This window comes from Takifugu flavidus, chromosome 1 (genome assembly GCF_003711565.1).
Source record: "Takifugu flavidus isolate HTHZ2018 chromosome 1, ASM371156v2, whole genome shotgun sequence".
In the NCBI taxonomy this organism is placed as follows: Eukaryota; Metazoa; Chordata; class Actinopteri; order Tetraodontiformes; family Tetraodontidae; genus Takifugu; species Takifugu flavidus.
The window spans coordinates 15123944-15149600 of record NC_079520.1 but is presented as its reverse complement, the minus strand read 5'-3'; the positions used below and the strand labels follow the sequence as shown (position 1 = coordinate 15149600).

The 25657-nt window shown below is 42.6% G+C and overlaps 2 protein-coding genes and 1 long non-coding RNA gene across 5 annotated transcripts in view; 2 read left to right on the top strand and 1 right to left on the bottom strand.

Moving 5' to 3' along the window:
• Positions 1–16591, top strand: part of fundc1 (FUN14 domain containing 1) — a 19479-nt gene extending 2888 nt beyond the window's left edge. The window contains exons 1-5 of one of the 2 annotated variants that reach the window (XM_057040630.1): positions 14192–14439; positions 14742–14895; positions 15093–15168; positions 15261–15383; positions 15708–16591. In XM_057040630.1, the coding sequence (XP_056896610.1) occupies positions 14421–14439; positions 14742–14895; positions 15093–15168; positions 15261–15383; positions 15708–15785 (450 nt within the window). In that variant the 5' untranslated portion in view covers positions 14192–14420 and the 3' untranslated portion in view covers positions 15786–16591. Of the gene's footprint in view, positions 1–14191; positions 14440–14741; positions 14896–15092; positions 15169–15260; positions 15384–15707 lie in introns of those variants that run through there. The other variant, XM_057040621.1, reaches the window with a different exon arrangement.
• A 1405-nt stretch (positions 16592–17996) lies between these two features.
• On the top strand, positions 17997–25383 carry ndp (norrin cystine knot growth factor NDP). 2 transcript variants are annotated; one of them, XM_057033970.1, is made up of 3 exons: positions 17997–18169; positions 21026–21509; positions 24356–25383. In XM_057033970.1, exons 2-3 carry the CDS (start codon positions 21309–21311, stop codon positions 24578–24580), a joined length of 426 nt encoding a protein of 141 aa, XP_056889950.1. In that variant the 5' UTR covers positions 17997–18169; positions 21026–21308; the 3' UTR covers positions 24581–25383. The 2 variants fall into 2 exon arrangements, with proteins under 2 accessions (XP_056889950.1, XP_056889865.1); XM_057033885.1 differs by having other exon boundaries at positions 17997–18222.
• Positions 22033–24503, bottom strand: LOC130526408 (uncharacterized). Its single transcript, XR_008950738.1, has 3 exons — positions 24244–24503; positions 23977–24045; positions 22033–23170 (listed from the first exon to the last, which is right to left on the bottom strand). It is a non-coding gene; the product is annotated as an uncharacterized LOC130526408 (long non-coding RNA).
• Positions 25384–25657: the final 274 nt, after the last annotated feature.

Here is a 25657-nt window from a genome sequence, read left to right as displayed (position 1 = left end):
TCTCAAGTCTTACATTACATTAAAATAATACATAAAATGAGAGCAAAATATGACTAGAATTCAGGAAAAAAAACCTAGATGCAATAAAACTGGAATGAAAAAAAAAGTGATGTGGTCTTAGGCCATTTGAGCAGGTGGGTTTTAAAATGTGAAGGTGGGCAGAGACGTCAAAGCACATATAGTCTGTGGGAGTAAATTCCAAATTTGAGGGCAGAGAGGCTGAAACATCTAAGTGCCATGGGCAGATGGGCAGGTGGGCGGAAAGGAGGGAAGCAGAGGTGAAGCAGAGGGTGTGTTTGTTTCCAGGAGCTCAGGGAGGTATGAGGGAGCTGCTTTGAAAGTGAGGAGGAGGATTTTAGAATCAGTGTGGGAGTGGACCAGGTGCCAGCGAAGGTGTTTAGAACAGGGGTCGCGTTCCGTTTGCTGGGACCACTGGCTTCCACGTTTTGTCAGCATCCTCATTCTTCAGTTGGACTGAATATTAGATGCTAGAAGATCTATTTAAATAATAGCAAAACTTCACAGAGAACTACTTTTGAAGAATGCTTAAACACTGCAGGAAGGATTTATTGTGTGTAAGTGATGACGTTATCTCCGGATGCTGAAATATTCTCTTATGGCAAACAAATAATAATTATGTTAAAGGATGTTTACTGCCATAAAAGGGATTTATTTTGAGCTCAAATGCATTGGAATCTTTAACCAGAAGGGATTAGAGTGAGAAGTGTGTGATGGGTATGTGGGATCATTTACAATATGATTTTCTCTTTGGATGCAACATATGTCAATGTCCACAGTATATAGAAGAGAGACTAATCTTCTCAGATGTCCCTACAATCTGCTGTGGGGTCTTCTGGTCTGAGCCGGCGCTCTTCCTGCATCACATGTGATGCAGGTGCTCTCGTCGGTTTATATCCAACAACTCTATTCTATTTGATTAATGCCCTAACCACTTCAAATAATAAAGTCACTATTCATTGTAGACCTTTCAAAGGGACATGTCCATCCTCGATGGTGGAGGTCACGCTCAGAAACACAATGAGCATGTGAGCTCAGTAGGGCCGGGCTGGCCAGGGTGATAATGGAAGGTGGTTCTCCAGGAAACGCGGAGGGAGTCCACCTCCCTCTTTGTACAGGCTACATCAAGAGGACCGGCGTTTTGTCAGGAAAGTAAGGACATTTTTGGGAAGTGAGAATATTTTGAAAGGGATGGTTGGGGGTTAAGACCTGGTCTTACGGTGAAGCTTGGAAACGGGCTTGTGCCAAGCCTAACCTTAACACTAAAGGTCTTGCATTTAAATGTGTTGGTCAGGGGTAAGGGCCCAGTAAATGTCTGAACGTCCTTACAAAGATACAAGTACTATCTAGTATGTGTGTGTGTGTTGGGCGAAAGCATTTAAAGTGATGCAGGCCTTTGGAATGTATCACTAGAACCCTTTCTTCGCCCTGTAACATCGGGATAAGCACGTTTGCATTAGGAACATGCTTGCACACGCACACATCTCATTACAGGCAGAGCGTGACCCCTCACCGCCTTGGCAGAGTGTGCAGCTCATATATCCTGTGGTGGGCCAAGCAGCAGCGTAATCATTTGACATGGCCCATGTTGTGTGGTTGGACAGGGAGAGAGAGAGAGTCAAGCTGCAGCTATTTTTCCACTGACCCCCCCCCCCCCCCCAGGGAAAACGGTGATAAATAGAGGTAATAATATAATATTGATATAATATCTGACTGTCTGTGTGGGGCAGCCATTTTCTGGTCCCTCCAGACCTTTATTTAAACTGTCTCATATTCCCTGATTTTTATTTATTTATTTGTAGCATAAGGCCACAACAAAAATGTATGGTTCTACAGTGTGTTGTCGGAGGCGGACATCTGCCTCAGGTCTAAATCATTAACTATGTGTGTATCATTCTGAACATCAGATGAGATGTGGATGTGTGGACAGGTTCATGGGGGATCGTTTGGTTTGTTGAGGACGATTGTGCACATCTCCGTAAGCACTGGATCACCTTGGTCACTGTAGGCCTCTTCACCAGAAATGCAGACCTCTTCATTAGCCTGAATCTATGGAGCACAAGTGACAGGTTTTATCCTGATCTAAATGAGTCTCCAGAGATGCTGAAGGAAATCAGTGCGGTTAATGAAAGTCAACTGTGTGATGTTCCGTTTGGCCGTGTTCCTTCAATAATCAATCCTCCCCGTATTGATCTACGGAGCCTTAAATACTTTAATGTCATCCCGGACCCGGAGAGGGAATTCAGCTTGAGGTCTAAATGACTGTCCAGAGTCGTATTCCTGGATATTTAAGTATTTTGGCCATGATATAAATACATCCTGTGCCATTCCACTGAAATGACTCCTCGGTGTGTGCTCGAGTCCTCACCACAATATGTGTAACAGGAGGAAAGGGTGAGTGCAGCCAGGCACTTAATGAGTCACACTGCATCCAGTGAGTAACCAACCAGCAATGCAATTCCTGAAGTTTAAGACACCCATTCAGGAAAAAAAAAGGGAGCCCACCCTTGCCCTGAATGCTGTGAGTCAGGAGCGCCTGTTGAGGTGTTGCTGTCCAGAATTGAAATGGGGTAAATAAGCAGGACAACAACCGAACACTTGCTTGGGTTAAGACAGATGTGGGTCCAGATGAACGGTTAGAAAAAGACCCCTCTGTGTCCGCGCACGCACGCGTGTGTGTTTTCTGTGTGTGGGTGTGTTGGGGGATGGGTGGGTGTGTGTGTGTGTGGGAGGGGGGGGGGGGTGGATGGGCTGGGGACTGTTTATGTCCCTGCCTCCTTTCCCTTTTTTAAATACAGATCCTTTTTCACAGACATCTCCACACTCCAGCAGGGGAACACACACGTTTCCCCCCCTCCCTTTTCTTTTCTCCTCCCTCTTCCCTCCTTTCTTTTTTTCTGAATGGATGTCCTCTCTCTAACCTCACTTGTAAGCTGTGTAACAGGACACTGCCCTCTGCTAAAGCAGGCTCGGCCCCTCTTTTATAAGATAGAGCGTCTGTCCCTGAGTGTGACAGTCTGATAGATAGTCAAGGGCTAGTGGAGAGAGACAGGACTGAAATGTGAGAGAGAAGAGAGAGAAAGACACTGCCAAGAACTTGTTTAACGGCTGGAATGACTCTGAGAAAGCACCTTTAGCGTGCTTTGTCTGTGTGTGTGTGTGTCTGTGTGTGTGCATGTGTGTGTGTGTGTGTGTGGGCTCTCTGTAAGTGATTTTACCGAACACGAGGAAAAATCAAACAAGATTTCATGAATGAAATCTTAGTTTTGTATGGAGCCAAGAAGGGTGACACTGATGAGGACCTGTGTCTCCGCTCTCTCTTCTAATCTCGTCAAGAAAACTTGGTGTGAGAAGTGTAGGAATCCATTTTTGAAGCAAGGACAGAGGCAGAGAAAAGACACCAGAGAAGAAGAAAATGATGGTGGAGGGTATGGAGGGAGTGGGTGGGGGTTTCCTCATTCCAAACTCAGCCCTGGAAGGAAGCGCGACTCTCACCCAGACGGGTAAGTGAAAAATGACAGAAAAGGGGAGTGAAGGGGAAATACCGTTGATGGATATCGTGTGTTTCAAAAAAACTGCTTCCAGATTGTGGGGCAGGAAGAAGACAGTTAGCAACTTTAGCTTAAAGCTAACTTGACTAAGAAGTACAAGAAATAGAGCAAATGCCGTGACCCCTTCCTTATGTGTCGACCGGCCAATGTTGACACGCAAGAAGTCTGAAAGGTCGTTTGTAGGTTAGTAAGTATAATCTTACTTTACAGAGGAGCTGGTTTACTTTCATGCAGTCAAGTTGCGTCGGCTCCTTTTGCCAAAGGAAACCCGACGAAAGAAGGCTGATTCGAAGTGTAACCATGTACTAAAAGGAGTGTTTCTGTGGTTTCCGTACACATTTTCTCTGTATTTCCTCTCTGTACCTCAGTCTCCATTGAGTCACTTAGCCGGACGGCAGCAGAGGGCATGAATGAATTCAGTCCAAGTGTGGTGGGGGTGACAGTATCACACCGCAAAGAAAGCTCTTTATGAATGAAGCTGGCAGCAGGCTCACATGATCCCTGCGTGGTGAGACAGCTGATAACTGCACGTTTAAATCCACCCTGCCCGTCGACTCTGCTGCCGCCCGTCCCTGTTATCTGGGGTAATTTGCTGCTATGCTGACTTTAGTCAACGTGTTTGAGAAAGTGTGTCATTGAGTGGTTGTGTGATTCATTCTTAGCGGTTTTGGGTAACGTGTTTGTCTTCATGGACTTAGTCACACCGGGGTGTGTTAGGTTTTTTGTTTTTTTTACTTGAAGCAGGCTCTGTGCCCAGCTGTCTCTCTTCACATGATCTCCCCTCTAATGCCACGCTTCCTATCAATGCTCTTTCTCACTTATGATATTATTAGCCCATAGACGAGTGAACATGCGTGATAACCCACTTTTTCCACAAGTGTGTCAACATCAACCCCAGAATTTAAAGCCAGTTTTGGTCGGTCCATGTGATAGTGGTGACGCTGCGTATAACAGGGATGTGGAGGATTAAAATTCCCAGGTGGAAATTAGTGTGGAATCTGCACTCCAAGTTATCAAGAGGGGCAGAACCATATAGCCTAATAATTAACTTCTTCCTACCCCTTTTTGAACATGTCTGAAAAAAAAAAGTGGAACAATTTTTTTCCCTATTTATTCTATCTCTTAATAAAATTTTATATGGACTAATTTGTTGAAAATAAAAAACAAATCAAAATTTAAATAAAGCCAAATCAGATAGATAGATAGATAGATAGATAGATAGATAGATAGATAGATAGATAGATAGATAGATAGATGTGTGTAGAACTTCTTATACCTGGGCCCCACTGAATTCAAAGAACTGCCCGTGTGTGTTTGTGCACATGTGTGCAGGAGGAACAGACTGTACAAACGGATGCACGTCATGGAAAACCAGGATCAATGTGCATTGCTGTCAGGGCTGTGTTTTTAAGGTGTTCATTTGGTTTTCCAAAGGTAATCAGTGACTCAACCCAGTGCTGGTTATTCAAAGTGGCCGCAACAGGACGATGTTACAACGCTTGATGTGTAAATATTTTACAACTGTGGCTCCACTTGATCATATGGATCAATTAAAGTAAACACTGTGACAATACTGGGCTGAATCAAGTCAAATCTTCAATACTATAGAGTATTCTCGTACTCTAAGCCTGGAAGTACCGGTACATAACAACTGGGCCATGGTGCTCTTTTCTTTCCCTGTCATATGTTTTACCTTTTTTCTGTCTCGTTGCTCCCTTCCTTGGTGTCCCTATAGCCTTGTTAAAGAGGCCTTTGGAGTGAGATAACTTTTCTTTATCAGCGTGCACATTCTTTCCCATCAGTGCCCAAAAAGAACCTGAAATCAAGCTTTTCTCTGCCTCGGACTGACCCTTGGGCTTTGGACCAGGCTCAGGCCCAGTTTGTTATCACAACTCGGGCAATCACTGATACAAAGTCAAACTGGAAGTGAATTCAGTTTGATTCAAATGTATAATCAGGATTGTCCCGAGGCGGTTTTAACCATGAACGTGCATGACCACTGACCCACAATGCAGAAGTGAAAGTTCCCGCAGACAAAAACACACAAGCATCAAATTGCCAGACGGAGGCAGAAGAAAAGATCAGTTCCTCTTTAATTTCGTTTGCATGTGTATGCTGGTCAGACTTCCTCCGCTCACCTTTAGCTCCTCTCAGAGCTCTAACGATCCACCGTTAGTCTTGGTCGCTCTGGATGTTGTCATCCGTACGTCCGGTTACTGTCAGACACAGTGATTCAAACTGGACTTCAAGTGGTGAAAGATGTTTCTTATAGATGAGACTTTTGGAAAAACACTGTCCAGTAATAAAATCTGACCTGTTTCAAGCATCAACAGAAGACAGATATAAGTCTTTATGACCTCATCAATTCATCTTTTTGTGGGGATGAAGGGTTCAATGCACCCTGTACTGACTGTATGTGGATGTTTCAACACAACTATACCATATCATAATTTTACGGCATTCTTTTTGAAACTTTGACATCAAATATTTGTCCTTATGTTTTTGTCAGGTTGGATTATTCTGCCCTGGTCCTTAAGAAAGCCACAGAAAAACCTTGTTCCCAAGGTCTTGCCAAGAGTAGGTAAGTCCTTCTTAAATGTTATAGGTTGCCATTGTGTTTTAGGCTTTTTCTGGGATCTGTATTCCCTTAAGACCAACTCAAGACTACCGATCTTGTCAAATTGTCTGTCTTTGACTTTAAATATTAAAAACAGCTGTAGCTCCACACCACTATATAGCACCTTGAGATGACCTGCCCATGAATTTGATCTATTTTAGCTGCTTTAGGTGCAACGTCTGGTATCTATTGGCTACCCAGCCAACCACCACTTTGTGTAACTATACCTTGGCAGTAAATGTCATATCATTGGAAAGTTGGTTTCCCTTTTAAATATTTCCCATTTGTAAGGAACAGACATTTGTGTCATTGGCAGAAGAGCTGAGTTGTTTGGTATTGCTAATGGATCTTCTGTGGCAATGCCATAGAGCTAATTCTGTTGTGCTGCTGTCGCTACTGGCTCTTGTTGAGCTTCTGGTAACCCCAGGTAACAGTCAGGTTTGCAGGATTATATCCAGATGAACAGCCTGCACGTGGCCAATCTCTGGCCTTCAACGTCAATCCCATATGACAGACGGTGGAGACTGACTGGTGCTGGTTGAGTAGCATCCTTTGACGGAGGCAGTGTGACGGTGGGGGGTGGCGTGTCCCTCGCTGGAATAAGAAGACAAGTCATCATTGGAGTCGAAGCAGAGAGATTTGGTTTCTCAGAGACCTACAGAATTTGCGTGGGGATGAAGGAATGGCTTCAACCCCACTGAACTCTTTGGGGATCAGCTTTAGGTGTTGCTTGTACCAGAGTCACCAACACAGCCATGTTGGCTGACTTGTGATGAATGTTAAATGCTGTCGCAAAACTGCACGATTGAACCATCGGGACGTGGCTTTTCGTCCTCTTCTGTCACTTCTTTTGATTATTTTTATCAAAGCTGTTGAGCAGGGATGAAGCATATTTGCTTGTTCTATTTGTAAGAACTTGTAGCCTCTGTGCAATCCGGTGCTTCCATTATCTTCTAGTTTATGGAGGTGGCAGCCGGGAAAGAATGAACGGACTCTCCAACTGGTGATTGAGTGCTTGAGGATGTTCATCAGCAGATAATTGTCTCCACCACCCCCATTCCTCAGGCTACTGTTTGTAATTTGCTTGTTCACTTTTTTTGTTGTCTTGTGTTTTCCTGGTTGGTTTTCTGCTGTCTCATTGTGCAAATTGTTTGATTCTCTGTTGCTCTTTATCCAATAAAGATAATCTTTATTTCTGTTCCTTTTTCTTTTCCCTTTTCCCTCAGATGGATACAGCTGTGTCGGCAGTCATGTGACCGGCCATCCATTCTGGCCCATGCCCAAGCTGTCACCTGGATCACTAATCTGTGCCTTCTGTCAGTTGCTCAGTAGGCAGTGTAGATCCTGTGTAGCAATCAGCAGCTACATCTGGCTACTGGGTCTCTGACAGCTCTGCCAACCCCCAACCTGGCAAAAGTCACTCCTCTCCGATTGGCCGATGGCACAGACCACTGCTCTGATTGGCTGCGGTGCTTCAGTAAGGCCCCGTCCTGTAACAGCACCATCATGTTGCCTTTTTCTTTGAATTTCAGTTCTTCCTCTTGCATCTTTTTAAAAAAAATTGGAGTGCGATTTATCTTCCCTTGTGTCTTTGACTCTTCCTGAACCTGGCATACAATGTAGATTTCTGTGTGCTTGGATTCTACAGCTACATTGTCTGCTGGGTTTCCGGATAGCAATAATTCTACCCGTGTACCGCACTCCCAACTTAAAGAAGTTGTCAATCATGTATGCAGCAGTGGAACCTTAAATTAGGTGGTGGTCTAATAAATGTGTAAAACACTTTATTTATGGTCTTTTTCTCTCTTCATCACTCTCATTTTACCCCTTCTGGGAACAAGCTTTAAATCACAGCACAGTCCATCACATTCTTCCCCAGCCTGCAGTAATCTGCACCCCTCTGCAGTAGATTCCTCCTCCCTCCAGCCTGCATGTATGTGCCCGTCCTCCATCAAGCGTGGGTTGTTCATATTGTTGGAGATTTTGGGCGTCCACAGTAACCGGCAACTCCCGCAAACAAAAAGGTCACCCTGTCTTTGTCAAAATTCCTTTCCAAATGAACCATTTTTTATTTTTTGTTTTTCTTAAAAGAGGTGGTTGCCACTAAACTGGGCACCTGGAATGGCCAGTCATCCAGCTCCTGTCTGCTTTTCCACATTGCTAGTTTAGTTGCAAATGGCATGTTTATCTTGCATGTATTTTTTAATCATCTCAACCTTGGAGGGCATTGGAAGATCTGCTCTCTGGAATCAGGGGCACAGCTGAGGATGGGAGCTCCAATTATACTGTATATTACTCAGCTTTAAATATATCCAGTGTGCAGACCTAATAGTTTAACATTCTATAAACGGTTAAATTCTTTAATGATTTAACCTTATTGGGAGTGTCATTTTCAGGCCATTTTAAAAGTCTGGGACATCCAAAACACTTCAAAGTAGCATCTTTTGTGTTTTTGATTTTTTGATCCTTAATACATTTCATGGGGTGTTTGTGTCTCCGAATGTGTGAGAGTTAGCACACCTATATCCATGTTAGCAGCATTTTCTCTGAGGGACAACACTGAAACTATCAGAGTTCTAGTGGAACATTTTGGATGGTTTTATCTGAAGAACTGGGCCACTTCCACTGTTTCTTATTCCTGTAATATTTCGCCTTCCTTCTCTAATGCTGTATTTTTCTCTCTCTTATTCATCTTACTCTTGCTTGTATCAGGCTAAATCTTATGGGTGAACCTCTTCTGTGCCCTGGCATTTCCCGCCTGTTGTAAAGAGCAAAAGGGTTCCCAGGTTTAAGAGCTCTAAACAGTTCTGAATCACCAACCAAGAATGTACAACCACTGACTCACACTTCCTCCTGTATATGACAGCAGTTCCTCTCATCAAACAATAACTTTTGCCCTTCCCTCCTCCCTCCTTCTAAGGAAACTCTTTTCCTTCCCACCACCACTTTTACCCCTACCTTAGCTAACCACACCCTCAGAGGAGGTTCAACAGGTTCCTGCGAACAGAAGGGAGTTCTGACTTGTACAGAAGCACATTGAAATCCTTCTGGGCAGCCGTCACCTATTCATTTGATGTTGTCTGTAATTGTTCCAGGTCTGACCTTGTGCTTGTTCTTGGGAGCGAGAGGAATTGGTCTCTGTTTTTGTCACAGTCCAAACCTGCTGAGTGATCATTCAATAAAGGGCTTTACTTAACTCACCCCTGGGGATTCTGGTTCTGATCCCAACCCATAATGTTGCATTCAGTTCTGTTCTGGGGTGTTGCATCGGCTGAGCATTGTCCACTGAAGCCCTCTCAACTTTGTCTCACAGATTAAATAAAGTCTTAGTTGAATAAGAAAGGTATTTCCAATAAAGAAATAAATTAAAAGATGTTTTTTTCCAAGCATGACACAAAAACCACATTATGACTAAGATGTGCTTTTGTGCTTGTTATTTTAGCATCCCACATGAGAAGTTGCAGCGGACATTAAATCCGCTGTCAGTTATTTGCAACATTTACACAGAAAAGGCGCTAAGAGGAACTGATGACTCATACGGAAGATATTGTGGAATATTTGCATCATGCTGCACCAGAACAAAAGCAGGTCCGAGCTGGCAGGTGGCCGATCAGCCTCCAAACACCCATTATGTCTTGCCTACACGCTACAATAACCCATCATTCAACACACCCTTCTCTCTCTCTCTCTCTCTCTCTCTCTCTCTCTCTCACACACACACACACACACACACACACACACACACACACACGAATTGTGATTGGATGAACACCTGTTAACTGGAGTTCCCACAGTGAACTACCTGCAGAACATATATTGCTTCATCTCTGAAGAATCTGCAGCACTTCTCCATCATTGTGACTATAAAATAATCAAATCATTATTACTAATCTTTATCGGTCACATTAAGACATTTGATCTTTGACCCAGATTATGCCATTTTCCCTTATCATGATGCCAAAATATGACACTACTTGATTTTATCAGGAGTGCTGCTCACATCTGACCATTTTAAATAAACAAAGGAAAAACAGAATCTTTCTGGAATGATCTCTGCTGAGCGATGGGTGGTTGCAACAAACAGGAAGCAGCGCATTCTATTTTACATCTGCCAGGGTTATTACCAGTGAGGTTCAATTAAACCTTTGCATTTCTGAAAATGATTTTGATAAATAAAATGTTGGATACCATGTTGATTCAGGGACAGTCCATTTTGGGAGTGGAAGATTTCAAATATAAAGAGCTGTGGACGGGTCAGCTGACACTATTTGAGAACACTGTCACCTTGTGGATCTCTTCATTATAGCATGATCACAACTTTCACTGTCGATGGAAAATTCCTTTATCAATCATTCAATAGTGATGGTGATTTGATGTCATAAAATATAATAAATGTATTCTTGAGGCTATGAATTAAGGTCAATGTCCAACATTGTCAATGGGCTGTATACACACACACACACACACACACACACACACACACACACAGTGTGTAGGCATCTGTCTGATCTGATCGGAGGTTTCAGCTAGTTTTTCTGCATAGGTTGTTTCGACTCCCTTCTCTTGTTCTGTGTGTACAAAGGAAATGAAAGACTACTTGGATAACAAAAATAATGGGGAAGTATTGCCAAGTGTTCTGTGTGAAGCTGCTAAATCAGTGTTTAGAGGAAAGGTTATTGCCCACGCATCAGATAAGAAAAGAAAAAAAATCTATCATGACATTGAGACTAAGAAAGCAACAGGAAGAAAGCTCCATATTTGGAATTGAGAGCCTAGAACTAAAAAACTGCCACAAATCAGAGGACATACAACACATTTTGAAACCTACTGTAGTGAACTATATAGGGAACCAAACGCAACTTGCCCTCAAGAAATAAATAGACTCACTAGATTAACCTTAAATGGTGAAGTACACAAAAATCCCTCATGGCAGAAATCACAAGAAATAATTAGAAAAGTCTCTGAGACCAATAAAGCACCGGGAATGGATGGCTGTCCATCCAAAAGGTAGGCAATCAAAGAGCAAATAGTACCCATAATTATGGACAGTTTAATTATACACTTAAAGTGTAAGTGTGTGTGAAGAGTTAGTTCTCTCTTTCTCTGATTACTTATATTTGACACTGAGAGATTTGGATGTAAAGACGATTCCGTTAGATGGCTTAAAACCCTCTATGTTGCTTCAGATGCCAAAAATAAAAATGAATGGACATCACTCACAACCTATTGAGCTGGACCGAGGCTGCCCAGCAGCAAAAGGAATGATGAAAGCAACTATGGTCCCATAAGTAAGAACATCAAGTCAAATATTGATTATTGTCACTTTGTCTCTCCCACATTATTCCTCTCTCCATTATAATAACTTGCAAATAGAAAATGATGCTAATTGATTGATGGCGTAATTTCAGCAGCTTCCGCTGGTGTTTATCCTTTATTTTAGCTGCTATTTTAGCTTATTCTTCATCTTTAGCAATGAACAAGAGTTTTTTTATAAAAAATCTTTAAGTATGAATCTCTGATTCAGTGTTGGATTTTGTCATTACTGTATTTTCATTTAAGAGTAAAAAAAAAGGAGTGTACGAGCAAAAGAAGGAAGGAAGCAGAAGGAAGTACGGAGCAGAGAGAGCGGACTTGAAGTAGGGAGATGATGATGATGATGATATGATGATGATGATGATGCTTGGACTCTGGCATGTAGTGGGAAAACAGGGGGGAGTTAGAATTCAGGCCAAAAAAGTAAAAGGTAGAATTATTGAGACCAGCTCAGCATTTCAATCTGAGTCCTGCAGCACTGATGAGAGAACTGGGAAAGAAGCTGGGGGAGGTGGAAAAAAGTCCCACGAGATGGGAACATGTTGATAATATGCAAACCAGAATAGCAGTGAAGCAGGTGGGAAGGTGGATTCTGGGAGTGAACGAGAGGAGTCATCACTGGAAACACTGTGGATGAAGACTTGGAAAGACTAATTGGAGAAGGAGGCTGCAAGGAACAGTTGGTGGTGAAAGAATTGATAGTCCGTCAATTATCCTGGAATTTCGAAGGAATGAAAAGGCAGAAAGATTATTTTACAATTCAATGCCAGAAGCCTTATGTCTCATGGCCAAGGCTTCAAAGGTTTATCAGAGATTGTAGAAGAACACTGGATATTCTGTGTATCCAAGAAAAAGGGCAAAAAGCAGTGTTGGATTCTGTCATTAATGGTTCTGATAGTGATGGAGAAATAGAGAAGAGGGAAATGGAGAAGATCATATATTTGTAAAACATGGAACACAATATAAGTTTATGGGGAGAGGAAGGGAAATTGAATCTGTAGTAATTGAAATTTAGGCAATGGAGAGAGGATATGTACACATGGGCAAAAGACAGAGGAATAAACCAATGGCAGATGTTGTGCAATACAAACATGGAAAGTATCAACAGTAGATCACAAGCCAGGGAACAAAGAATCAAGAGTATCAGGAACTGTTCTGTAACTCAGTAGGAAGGTAGAGAGATCTCCAGAGTCTGGAGATTTCTAAAAGAATAAAAATGCAGGCAAGGATCAGATCTGTTACCTGTACATAAAGATAAATCATCTTAGTGGCAAAGGATGTAGTGGTTAGGAGGTTAGGAGGGGGATTACCAGTGAAGTGGATAGAGAGTGTGTACGGAGCCAGAGAGATTGATAGATCCAGGGAATTATAAGATCTTTTGCTTTAACATCTAAAGCCTTAAAATATTTTTGGGATTCAGAAAAGGCCATAATACCATGGACTCACGTTTGTGCTTGGAGCACGAGTTGAGAAAAGTGCCGATGAATCAAGTGTGGTGAAGTTTTCTTTGATATTACCATACCATACCATCCGCTACTTTGCTACTGAAAAAGGATATGACTTCATGAAGACAAAGGGTGCTAAATAAACTCTTTAAAATGGGCAGGTTTCTGAGAGAAGAATTCAGAAAATGATTGCTAAGTGCAAAAAGGTGGTTAATGTAATGAGTGGGGAACAGACAGACAGCTGTTGACTTCATGTATACAGGATTAATTAGATCTATACTGGATTACAGCACTGCTGTTTCTGGTTCAACTACACAAACTACACAAGTTACTAGATCTTGGACTGTGTACAGGTGCTTTTCAGACTCCTTGACAGCGACACTACAAATAAAGATGGGAAAGCAAATGATGGAAACACAGAGGGAACAGATCACACTGAACTATTGGGCCAGTCTGCAGGGCCACAGCAGGATCAGATAACCCAAAACATCCTGAAACCCTGTTGGGAGAACGAAAACAACTTCAGATAGATCAGCGACACATCAGTACAGTAGTGCCTTTGGCAATCATTCAACCCTGGATATTTCCTGATGCTACAGTTGACTGCTGTACAGTAGGCGTTGATAGATCACCGGTAAAGGAATGGTAGGAACTTGGTTCAATTCACAACATGCACAAGCATAGATTGATGGTCATTATACTTATGTTCAGATGGATCAAAGTGTTCTGACAATAAGATGGGATTGAGGCTTTTTTGTGGCACTTTGGTGTTTTAATTGGGTAGAGAATGGATGAAAGATTGTTCATTTATACAGAGGAAATGTGGCACAATTGTTGACAATGCAGTGGGTGGATGTAAAACCAATGAGGGTAATTATATTCTCAGATTCAAGTCATTCATATAGTAGACTGGATATTTTATTGGAAATACTGCAGGACATTTACAGAATTTAACTGATGGGTGCGAGGGTATTTTAGTATACGTTCCAGTTGAGTATGGAACTAAATGTTAGTGTCCATGGGAAGACAGTCAGAACACAAGTTAATGGAAATGTGGTAGACAGTGGGACGAAGAAAGTACAGGGAGGTATTATAGAATCCAGAGGAATGAAGGGGAAATGAGGTGTGTACGCCACTCAGGTTCAGTCACTGGGGGTTAAACAGCATGTTGGATAAAACGGGGAAACAATATGTGGGTGGAGATAGAGACAGTGGACCTCGGTTCTAATGCACTGTAGGAAATATGAAGTCCAAAGGAGGCGAAAGATGCAGGACCTCAATAAAAAGAAACTACAGGTTAATGTGGGCGACAGGCCAGTTGTTTTGTTTCTTGTCCAAAGGTGAATCCATCCGGATTAACACTCCTAACCAGTAGGTGGCGCTAAAGCACCGGCACGTTGTAAAAAGGAAAAAATCACCAAAAGTACCGAGAAGACCGAGCGCGAGTCGGACGGAAATACGTCATCGTGTTCCGAAATGGCGAGTCGCAGCAAGGGTAAGAGCTCCGACCTGTGCGCACTGAACGTAAATCGCTTCCACATTACTCATAAAACCACTCTATGTGCTAACGGAGATGGGCTATTGTAGCCAATTGTTCTAATCCACCATTAGCATTAGTAGCGAGTATGCTAACAGGAAGGGTTTGTTTTTTTTGACGGGTCGCAGCAGCTCCTGCGAGTTTCCTGATGAGGCTTGAAAGTTTGTGATAGTCGTTTAGGGTGCACAAACAACCGCACCTTTAGAGTCTATGCCCGTATAATGTCCATATACTTACATGGTGCCATTGTATATCGACAGAGCTGGCAGAGGAGATCAACGACAAAGTCGTAGACCTGGCAGAATATGCCAAACGTCAAAGATGGTGGAACCGACTGGTTGGGAAGAACTCTGACAGCATAGCAAGGAGATACCCAGTAGCGACACAAATTGCCATCGGGAGCGTGAGTGGATGGTGAGCAGTAAACTGGAAATGCTGCAGTCGGTGTTGATGCGCTTTGCTTTGGCAGGACAACAAGGGAAACCTCTGCTTGTCATGAATTCTGAACGCTGTAATAACCTTAATTTACATCCTAAGGATTTGATAGTGACAAATGTCAGCATGGTTGTTGACGTCACAGGCAAAGTTAGATGCATCTGCTTTTATTTCAGGTGTGCCGGCTATCTTTTCCAGAAGGTTGGGAAAGTTGCAGCCATGTCCCTTGGTGGAGGTCTCCTGTTACTGCCGGTAATCTCACACAGCCCATATAGTTCCATCTGTGGTCACGTATGTAGAATGAAACACGCATGAAGTTTTGTGCACCCGTCTTCTCTTTGCAGATAGCCTACAACAGTGGCTACATCAAAGTGGACTGGAAGCGAGTAGAGAAGGATTTCGACAAAGCTAAGGAGCAACTGAATCAGGGTCCTGGTCAAAAAGAGCTGGACACATTTGTTAAGAAGGTAATATTGGTGAGACAGTAGTAGAGGGACACTACAAGACTTGTCCTTAGGGCAGGCTTCAGCTGTCCCTCTGCACCTAAATGATAAGGGACATATTTTTAAAGACAGAAATGTTCATGCTTTGGCTGGAGAAGAAAGTTTGTTTGAAAGAGGAGTTAAAAATAAAAAGCCATCTTTGTTGAAGCCAACATCGCATGATGACCCGAGTTATCCGCCCTTTATTAATGCAAAGTACCACCAGAAGAAAGCTGAATATTTAACAACATTTTGTTATATATTATGGACAAGTGTCACTGAAAATCTGCAATATCTTCTTTTTTTCAGTCCAAGGCCTTCGTGAAACAGAATATTGTTGTCACCAGTGGCTTCGTTGGAGGATTTCTGCTTGGCATGGCGTCATAGGATCTGATGGACAAGAAGGCCTTATTTCATGGCAGAAGATGAGGGCATATGCCCCCCCCAGTCCACTCTGTAGTTGTCTGATCTTGCAGTAACTGCATCTTGTTTTAGCAAAGTATTTCAGAATTGCTCTAGTTAAGTTAACAAACACTCCCTTTGAAGGCCAAATCCAGATTAATAATACAGCGGAAAAGGTTCAATTCTTTTACAAGTGACTGTGTGAATGTAGTAAATATGTATATTGTACAACGGTTAAAAAAAAAAAGGGTGCACTGCTATTACTGCTCACTGTCGTGTCAGAATTTAAATCAGTTTGTCTCCTTTTTGTTTGGTGTAAAAGTAACTTGGGGGGGGTGTTAACTTGTGAATACCTGTGGGTCACCCTCCCATAACCAGTGCAGCTTAACATGCGTTATATTCAGACTTTAAACCGTTTTGTTTTTTTTGTTTTTTTTAACCTTTTTGAAGTTAGTGGCAGACCCAGCAAGCTTGGACAACTCGATCAGGGCACAGACATTTCAGATCCAGGGAGCTAACTTGTGTGTTTGTCAGTCGATGTGACCTGATGTCGTATCAAGTTTTGAAGTTCATCCCGAAGGTCGCTGAGGCGGGAAGCCTCCGCCAGCCTGTACGTCTGCCTCTGCTTCAGTTATTGCCTGACTTTAAAAAAGAAATCCTGAATAGTCATTGTTCTGAAGAAAACTGTTCTCCATTTTCCATGATGGCTTTATCGGTGTATTGAAACATATAAGATGTTGCCTGTAAAAAAATAAATCTAATATTTTAATTTAAATAAAGAACATCCACTATTCAGTCTCTTTACTGGAGCACCTTTGGCAGCAGCAGCCTCTGGCCTGAGAGCAGGTTTCAACCACCAGAGCGCTCGTCATTACATGTGACAAAATATAACTTGATTACTTCTAACAAGTGGAATTTTAGAGCGTTGCACTTGATGTTTTGAACATTCTGTGCAGCCATTCTACCAGTAAATTGAGTTGATAATGTGGTTCAATTTTCCAAAGAGTGTCAGGATTGACCAGTGATTGTTGGAAGCTTGTAGTTTAGCTGTCATTCAAAATCATCAAAATGAAACAGAATGTTTACAATTGCTTGATGGCTTTGACTCAAATGCTGACTTGCATTAAGACCAAGAATATTTTTGCATTGATTTAAAAAAGAAGCTGTTTAATAGAGATTTAAATAAAGGCTAAGACGAAAACATTGTAGATGAAGGATGTATTTAATCAGCAATCATGAAATAAATTGAATTATTTGAGAACAAAACACAATGTCACGATTTTTACCACGGCAGGTTGACTTTGCAGAGCAGTGTAGAAGATCCTGCCTGGAGCTCAGTAAAAACATGACCAAGGACGTGATCGTGACCTTTTCTCCCCAGCACAGACAGGGGGGGGGGGGGGTGGAGGTTGTCAGTGAGTACAAGTACGGACAGTTTTTAACAACCTGCTTAGGTTTTCTTCTAACACAGCAGAAATCCTCAGAAAGTACCATCAAAGACAGTAACTTCTCATTAAATGAAACTCTTTTGAAACATCCTCAACATATTCTATTATACCTTTAACAACCTTTTCATTTATTTTCTGGTTTCATTCCATCACTCAGTGAAACAAGAATTGCCTGTTGAACATGGTCAAAGTCTGCTCTAAGCTGAACAGCCTGTTCCAAGTCGCACCATCTTCTGTGATCAACTGACAGTTTGTGTCAGTGTCTCCCCTCTGGCTGGAGGAAAAGCCCCCTTTGTCCTCAGGGCTGTCCAGCTACTCAACTCTGAACCCCGAAGCACTTCAGCACTTTACAAACATACAACACTAAACACTTTAGTTGTGTGTTTCCTGTGGTTTTTGTGTGATTGTTTTGAATGTGGTGTCCTTTAAATTTGTGCTGCTTTTAAAGCTACTAATTGGGATTTAAATGTAATGGATTACTTACACGTAAAACACCCCCCCCCCCCTCATGATGATGACCAATTAGCCCATGTTTTTCCTCCTCTTGCCCACCTCACCTGCACGTGCACGTCCACCCCTCCTCCAATGTCAGAATACTGGAATGATCTTAATATGGGGCCATGGGGCCAGCTGGTTTTAGATCAACTAAACCTGTGCATGTTTTTGTAACCCTGACCTCATCAAACTGGCTGCAGCTCTTGGGCGGCTCTTCTCTGACGGGGGCCAGCGGGACAGCTCAGAGGTGGAATTCCCTTTTGCCTCTGTGGAGCGTGTCGTACCATCAGCTGGTGCATTTCAGCGAGGGTGGAGGCTTGTGACAGTCTGCAGGAGAGTCAGTCGAGCGGAGCGAAGCTGGATAACAGCACTGAATCCAGTATAGGACCCGTCTGTCTTTAAGATCTATTGTCCTGCTGACTGGAGGTAAGATCGTGTGGTGATTAACTCACCTACAGGAATCTGGGTGCTCTTCTGAGGTGAGGCGCTTTCACACCTGCCCTACAGATGATGGAATCCATCATCAAACACTGTTACAATGCTGAGTTCATCTCCTGCTATGTTTATTTCATTTCATCCTCAGGTATCAAAGTGTGTTTAAGTTTTTCATCGTGTTTTACCAGCCCATCAAAAGTCTCTCTCTCTCTCTCTCTGTCTGTCTGTCTGTCTGTCTGTCTGTCTGTCTGTCTGTCTGTCTGTCTGTCTGTCTGTCTGTCTGTCTGTCTGTCTGTCTGTCATATAGAATTTGTCCAAACAGAAAAGAAAGAAAAGCAATGAAACATATACAATAATTCAAGTTTTGGTGGCTGGGGACTGAACAGGCAGAAATAGAGGCAGATCTCTGCACCGACAGAGTCGCCATCCTCTCCTCAGTTTCAACTCTGAGCCGTTTTGGGCAAGAGAAACTAGGAAAAGAGGAGCGGTGGGGGGCAGGTTTGAGAGGTGGTCCACTGAGCCAGGTGCAGTCGGTCAGCTATGGCGGAGATATGCAGGGCTGCTTTTGTGTTTGTGCTCTCAGGTTTCATACCCTCACACAAGCATGCACACATGCACTGACCCATTGTCAGTGTGTTTATTTGTACCCTGTCAGACAGTTTATAATATCTCACCGCTACAAGAATCCGCTTCTGACGAACAGATGCTCTGCACGGACAGCAGACGGTGGAGGAGACAATGCAAAGTCACCCTGCCGGACAAATATGGGAGCAGACCGCTGCTGCACCATGAGGCAGTTAAGCCAACAGGCCCGTCACACCTCTGCTGGTCTCTATCAGACATGCCTGGTCCGACATCAACACAGGTCCATGGTTTCACCCTGCAGCACACAACCAACCTCTTTAACTTCTAGTTGCAACGCCTTGCACAAAGCATGGGTGCAAATAGACATTTATGTGGATAAAGCATCCAGTACTCTCCCCGAGCTGCACTGATTCCCTATGGATGAGCAGCCATAGGTCTATCCTGACATATATTCTAAACTATATACTGATAGATTTGGTTAGAACTTTCATAATTGTAAACAGGCTTAGTTCTGAACACACTGAATAGCCACACATTCGACATTATTTACTGAAAGCCTAAATTGTTCGGATCAGAAGCTGGATGCTGTTTGGTGTAAGACACACTCACTTTGTTCTTATAGACTGTGGTGTGTTGCTGGTAATACACCCTGTGGTGTCCTTTTATACACCTGTATCCTCTGTGTATCATTGGCAGCTTTAGAGCTGGAGACAGAACTGTCCTTTCCTGAACAAGGACAGTAACAGCCAGTCATCAACTGTGTACTCAGCTGCCAGCTGGCATCAGCAATAACGTGGAAGATCCGCCTAATGATGTGGGTCATAATTTGGGCCCACTGGTCACCAGAGGAATCTGGTTTTAAGCTTCAGAGTAGCAGCAGCACAGCAGCCATGAGAAAACTAAAGTCCTTGAGAGCCGCTATAATTACGCGTGGTTTCATTAGGTTATGACACAATATTGTACAAAAATAAAGAAATACAAATTGAAAATAACTGTAGAAAATAATAGCAGGCGTTACTGAAGCGTAATCTGCTGCTGACACTAAGACCCTTTGTGGTCCTTTAGTTCCCTTCAGGTAGGGATATTCTGCTGGGTTTTGGCTGGAGGGTCGTCCATGAACCACTGAGTTCTTGCTTTCAGCTGTTCCTTAAAGGACTTCTGTGTGCTGCTTTACTCCTCTGGGAGTTACAGGGGTGTCCCCAGGTGGATCTGCTGCCCCTCACTTTCCTCCAACTCTTGAGCAAGTCCCACATTCAGATAATATGGGATGGTGGATGCAGCCCGTGGGTTACAGCAGAGGCCACAGGAAAGCCCCGCTCTGTTCAAATTCAATAAATCTCATTTCTTGCCAAATCCGATCGAGCCAAGAATGTTTTCTGTTGCGAAATCTCCAGCCTTTTATGATCAAAAATATGCTGACTCTGCTCTTTAGAAATGTCCAATGCTAGCCCCACTATTCACTAGTGGACGTGTCCAAATTAGTCCCCTTTTAATCAATGGTAATGATTGAGATTGTTGTTGGCCTCATACGGCCTTAAAAGTTCAAGTTTTTCTTAAAGGTATGACAGATGATGATGAATCTTTGTCTTCAGCATCATATCGATCCGCACAGGATGAGATGGTCATTCTGAGTTTCTGACTGTTTCATTCATTTCATTCGTTCATCGTAGTCCACCTTTGATTGCAATACCGTAACATCGGTAATCTGTAGCCGTCTGATGTAAGACGAACGGCCTTTTGTAGCTGTGACCGAAGATGTTGCCACGTTTCTGCCACGATTGTTTTCTTTTTTCTGGGACCGCGCAGTATGTAGAGGACTTAAAATATAATATCCTGATCCCAACCTATCCTCGATCCGGTCTTTGATCTTTATCCAATCCTAAAAATAACCTTGATCCTGACCCTGAAATGATTAAGCAGGCATCCAAAACAGAATAGGACAGATGGTTTCAGAAATGGGGGCTTTAGATGACAAACGCTGGTTAGAGCTCTGCCTTTTGCTGGTGCAGAAAGACATAAGAAAGAGCATGTGAAAATATGAATCTGGGAGAGTGTCGTCAACTTTGATTCACATTCAAAACATCATTAGGCCACAACTAATACACTGCAAGAGTAAATGTAAAATACTAAAAGCGGTAAAGTGATAATGTTGACATCCTCTGCATGATACGCTCTCTGGTCATATTCTGTTTAATTTCTTTTTACAAATTAATGGCATATTGTCTATCAAAAGCCTAAATCCTTCTTTTTCCTGTTTCAAAGGTTCACACTTTCACTGACCCTTCCAGGTTGTGTTCTCCTACTGGTCTCTGGAGGCTCGTGGCTGTGGATCATGGAGTCGCCTGAAGAAACAATGCTTTTACCTTTGAGTCTGCCGCCCTTGGATCTCTACAATAGCTACAGGAATAATTTATGACAAACGCCGGGGATATATATGGAGGAACTGTAAATAACCACGAGATCACTACCAAGAGATAGCCAATACCCAAGAGACGCTGCGATTTACTGGATATCCTGGGAACATCGGGTTGCTGGTACACTCAACATGAAGTCTTCCGTCTGCATAGGCCCCCCGTCTGGCTTGTTGCTGGTCCTGGTGTGCTGCCCACTGCTGGGCCTGGCCCAGTCTCCCAGCAAGGACGGTGATAACGGACAAACAGATCCAGGAAACGCTGACCCAGGCAGATGTATGAGGCATCACTTTGTGGAGACCATCACACATCCGATTTACAAGTGCAACTTCAAGGTAAGGATGGAACGTACTCGGTAAGGAGGGCTGGATGAAGCCTGGCTCCATTTTGTAGTCGGTTCCCCACTGCTAAATTGCCTTTAGTTGTTTTTAAGAATTGCAGTACAAATCACAACCTCCGTGATTAGGAAAATAACAGCAACACTTGGTTTTTAGAAATCAGCCGGAATGGCATCAAATATTAATTACATCCTACCACATCTGTAAAATGGAAATTTTACCCTGGGAAAATGATATTTCAATAATAACAGCACTTCCCATAAATAATATACTTCCCATAGTAATTTCTAGAATCTAGAACCCATATTGATCTATATGATAGATAGATAGATAGATAGATAGATAGATAGATAGATAGATAGATAGATAGATAGATAGATAGATAGATAGATAGATAGATAGATAGATAGATAGATAGATAGATAGATAGATAGATAGCCTGAAACCAGGATTGTCACATTATTAGTGTAATGTGTCTGATGAGTTTTGTATCAGTTGTCAGTAAAATAGGTGGCTCATATGGTTTCAAACACATGGGTTTATTTTATAAAGGTGAATTAAATTTAATCTTGATTGTAACTGTACAGCACCGATCACAATTCCAATGCCAATGTTTTAAAAGAAACAACAACTGCATTTCCACTGCAGCTAAATATTCCTCTTCCTCATCCAATGTCACACCAATAATATCTAATAAATGCATGTACAGGAATATGAGCAAGACCTCTGTCTTCGCGTGGTTGATCCCTGAATAAGAGAGCCGGAAATAAGACCAGAGGAGGAAGAGAGAGTCATCGGTGTGTGACAGTCTGATCCTCAGCTTTTGCAAAGGCTAACGGTCTTAACGTGGCGACAACACTCCTGCTGTTTCTGAGGGTGTAAAATGCCATGGGCCCAGACAGGCTTTGGGAAGAGTGGGTGGCGACACAGAAGCAGCTGACACGGAGGTCTGTCCAGGGATGCGACAGGAATACGCTGACCCAGGGGAACGCCAGCAGGATTACAGCCCCGCTCAGAGCTCTGCCTGCGCTGCCAGTGTTGGCTCAGTCTTTCTTAAAAACAGACGGAATATATGTGAAAACATGAAGTGAATAATTGATCATTAACCTATAAAATGGAAAAATATGATAAAATGGAGAATTTAACAGTTGGTCAGAAAAGTCAAACATATATTTTTTGTAGGTTTATTTTTAAAGGTTTATTTATTTATCTTTATTTGTAAAGTTAATTTATAGAACACGTTTAAAAATATCAGGGTGTTGTACAAGTTGTACCACACAGATCTGGGAACAACAATACAAGATAAAATATTATACAGGATAAAGGTCATCACATAAAATAACTTGGCAAGATAAAAACAAGATAGGAAGAATCATAAAAAGTTATGGTCTGGATTTAGACCCAATCTGAATGTGAAACCCTGGTGAGTTTCCCATGCTGATGTAAAAATCCCAAAGGTTTGGAGCTGATCAAGCAACGACGCAGCCTTTGTTTCGATCCTGGGTGTGGGGAGATCCACACATCCACTGATCAGCTGATCTCGGAGCTCCCCGGGGCCTGTGAACATGCAGCTGTCCAGGTTCACTGGAGCAACCAGAACTGGTGCCTCTGTCTTTAGTGCTGCAGAGCCGTTGAGCAGCAGCAGCGTTCTGCAACATCTGCAGGTGGCACAGAAAGGATCATATTAAGTCACACAAAGAATCACAATAGCCCAGTTCTGGTGTAGCAAAAGAATGGATCACTCTTCGGATCTTTAGTGGAGAGATATAATTCTACTTTAGCTAATATAGCCATAGCTGATAAAAAGTGCCTTTTACAACAGAGATAATCTGTCATATTTAAAAGCACTCTAAAAAAAAAGTAACAACTAGGTTCTTCATGAAGGATATAAAAACACAATGACATCAGGTCTGTCAGGTACGACTGGCCTTTTTTATGGCATTACTTTTGATACCAACACAATGATCGAGATAAGAGGGTTCCATTCTCAGTGGTGTCCGAGGCTGCAGTCAGGTCAAAGGTCATCAGGACAGCAGCACACCCAGAGTCACTGTGCAGTTAAAAACACATCATTAAAGCTACGAGGGACTGGTATCGGAGGAGCCTTAGACTGTAACTCATTGGTTTAAAACTGGTTTAATAAAAACAGCACAGCGGAGGAACACAGGGGTCCTTGATTGTCAATGAAGAAACTGAGAACATCGTTACAGAGGAGAGATGTAGGTGCAACACAGGCACCAGGGTTCACAGAGGAAGTTAAGACACTGAGCAGAGCTTTGGACTTCACACAGTTGGCAGAGAAACGTGAGAGCATTTAACAACTTTTATATGATTCGACTGTGATAATACCTCCCTTTTAAATTTCAGAGATTAGCCGCCCACTCTTCTTCCACCCCCTCTCAGCACGCCTGCTTGTGTGCCTGAGAGCACGAACAGAGCCATTGGATCACAGTTCAGGACGTACCTCGGGATGAATTATCCTTAAAGGAGTCCAGAAGAGTCTAGCGGAGGCTAAAAGTCTGTGTCCAAACGTCTGGTTTCAAAACACCGTCAACAATGACAAAATGGTCAGAATAATCACGACATTTTTAAGGTCCAATCAAGTACAACTTTAATTATCTTGCGTCTATTACGAGAAAGAAAGGTGAACCTGTTCAACAAGAAAATGATTGTATTAAATTAATTCATTTGTGAGTTAGTTTAGTCACTTTTTGGATGAGGCAATTCCAACCTTTCAGTTTGATCCGGTGGTCTTGGTCAGCCATGGCCAGCTCAGGAAACTTTAAGGGGTTTAGCACCAGCGACCGACTGCTGCGTCCTGTGTTTTCCCTGCTCTGTTCCAGATGGTTTTACTGGCGTGCTGTGAGGGCCACTGCAACCGCACCACTCGCTCTGACCCCCTCATCTCCTTCAGCTCGGTGCTCAAGCAGCCCTTCAAGAGCTCCTGCTCCTGCTGCCGTCCGCACACGTCCAAACTGAAGGCGGTGAGGCTGCGCTGCACCGGCGGGAGACGTATCACAGCGACCTACAGATACATCCTCACCTGCAACTGTGAAGAGTGCAGCTGAACAGCGGCCAGCGACATCTGGAGCCCTCAGCACAACACTGCCAGCTATTCTGGGAGTTTGTATCATTGGTTTCACCTTGAAAGTAACCTTTGACCTTTCTCTAGAATGGAAATCAGACACCACTCTCTATAGAGGCTCTCTTCACTAAAACTCTGCTGTGTAACTGCATAACTCATCTATCCTCTAAATGCATGTCTTTGGAATGGGGGAGGAAGCAGGAGTACCCAGACCCAGGGAGGACATGCAAACCCAGGAGATTCAAACCCAGAACCTTCTTGCTGTGAGGAGACAGTGCTAATGAGTGTAGTCAGACCTTGCCTGAAGCTTGCCTGTCATATTTGAGTCATGGTTACATGTGAATTATATGGTTGTGCTGCTGCTGCATGAGAGCAATTATTGCCTGAGACAAACTGTTCATCAGGAGTCCATTTTAATGTAATGAAAATGTAAACTTGTAATTATTGTCAGGTGATAGATGCATTCTATTTATTAACTGTAAATTAAATGGACTTCTAGCTTTTGGTGTTCAAAATAACACAATAATAAGTGTTTGTTGAGGTGAAACACAAATGATACATTTGTGTAAATGTGTTGTAACTTCAGTGCCACCCACAGCTGACACTATTCTGGTTCATTAAAATTAATGTTTGTTTCCTTTGACTTTAGGAGTTAGTCTGCAGCTCTGCTGTCTTTGGCGTGCACTCCACGAAAACAGTGCCACCGACATGAGATTGACTTCATTTAAATGTTCTTGGCTTCATTAAAATGATACAGCTAATAAAAATTAAGTGTTTTAACTTTAATCTGTTTCTGGTTGTGAAGTGGGATAATTTAAAAAAAAAAAAGATTATAATCCTTTACATTACACGTATACAGTACTAGAATTATAAACTGCATCACCTGAAAAACAAAATCAGTGAGTTTATATGTTGAATTACAATTAAAATTAATGCCAACGACCGTGTTACTGTATCAGACATGTAACACACTGATACCAAAATAAAAGTCTCCTGTACCTCCAGAATTATTACGATAGATTTCACCTGAGACCGAAACACACATTTATTCATTTGGAAT

What these genes read in the sequence shown, in the direction of transcription:
- ndp (XM_057033970.1), top strand. Translation starts at nt 21,309, where the DNA reads ATGAAGTCTTCCGTCTGCATAGGCCCCCCGTCTGGCTTGTTGCTGGTC. An exon ending in TTTACAAGTGCAACTTCAAG is followed by an intron (nt 21,510 to 24,355) that starts GTAAGGATGGAA and finishes GCTCTGTTCCAG; the next exon opens with ATGGTTTTACTGGCGTGCTG.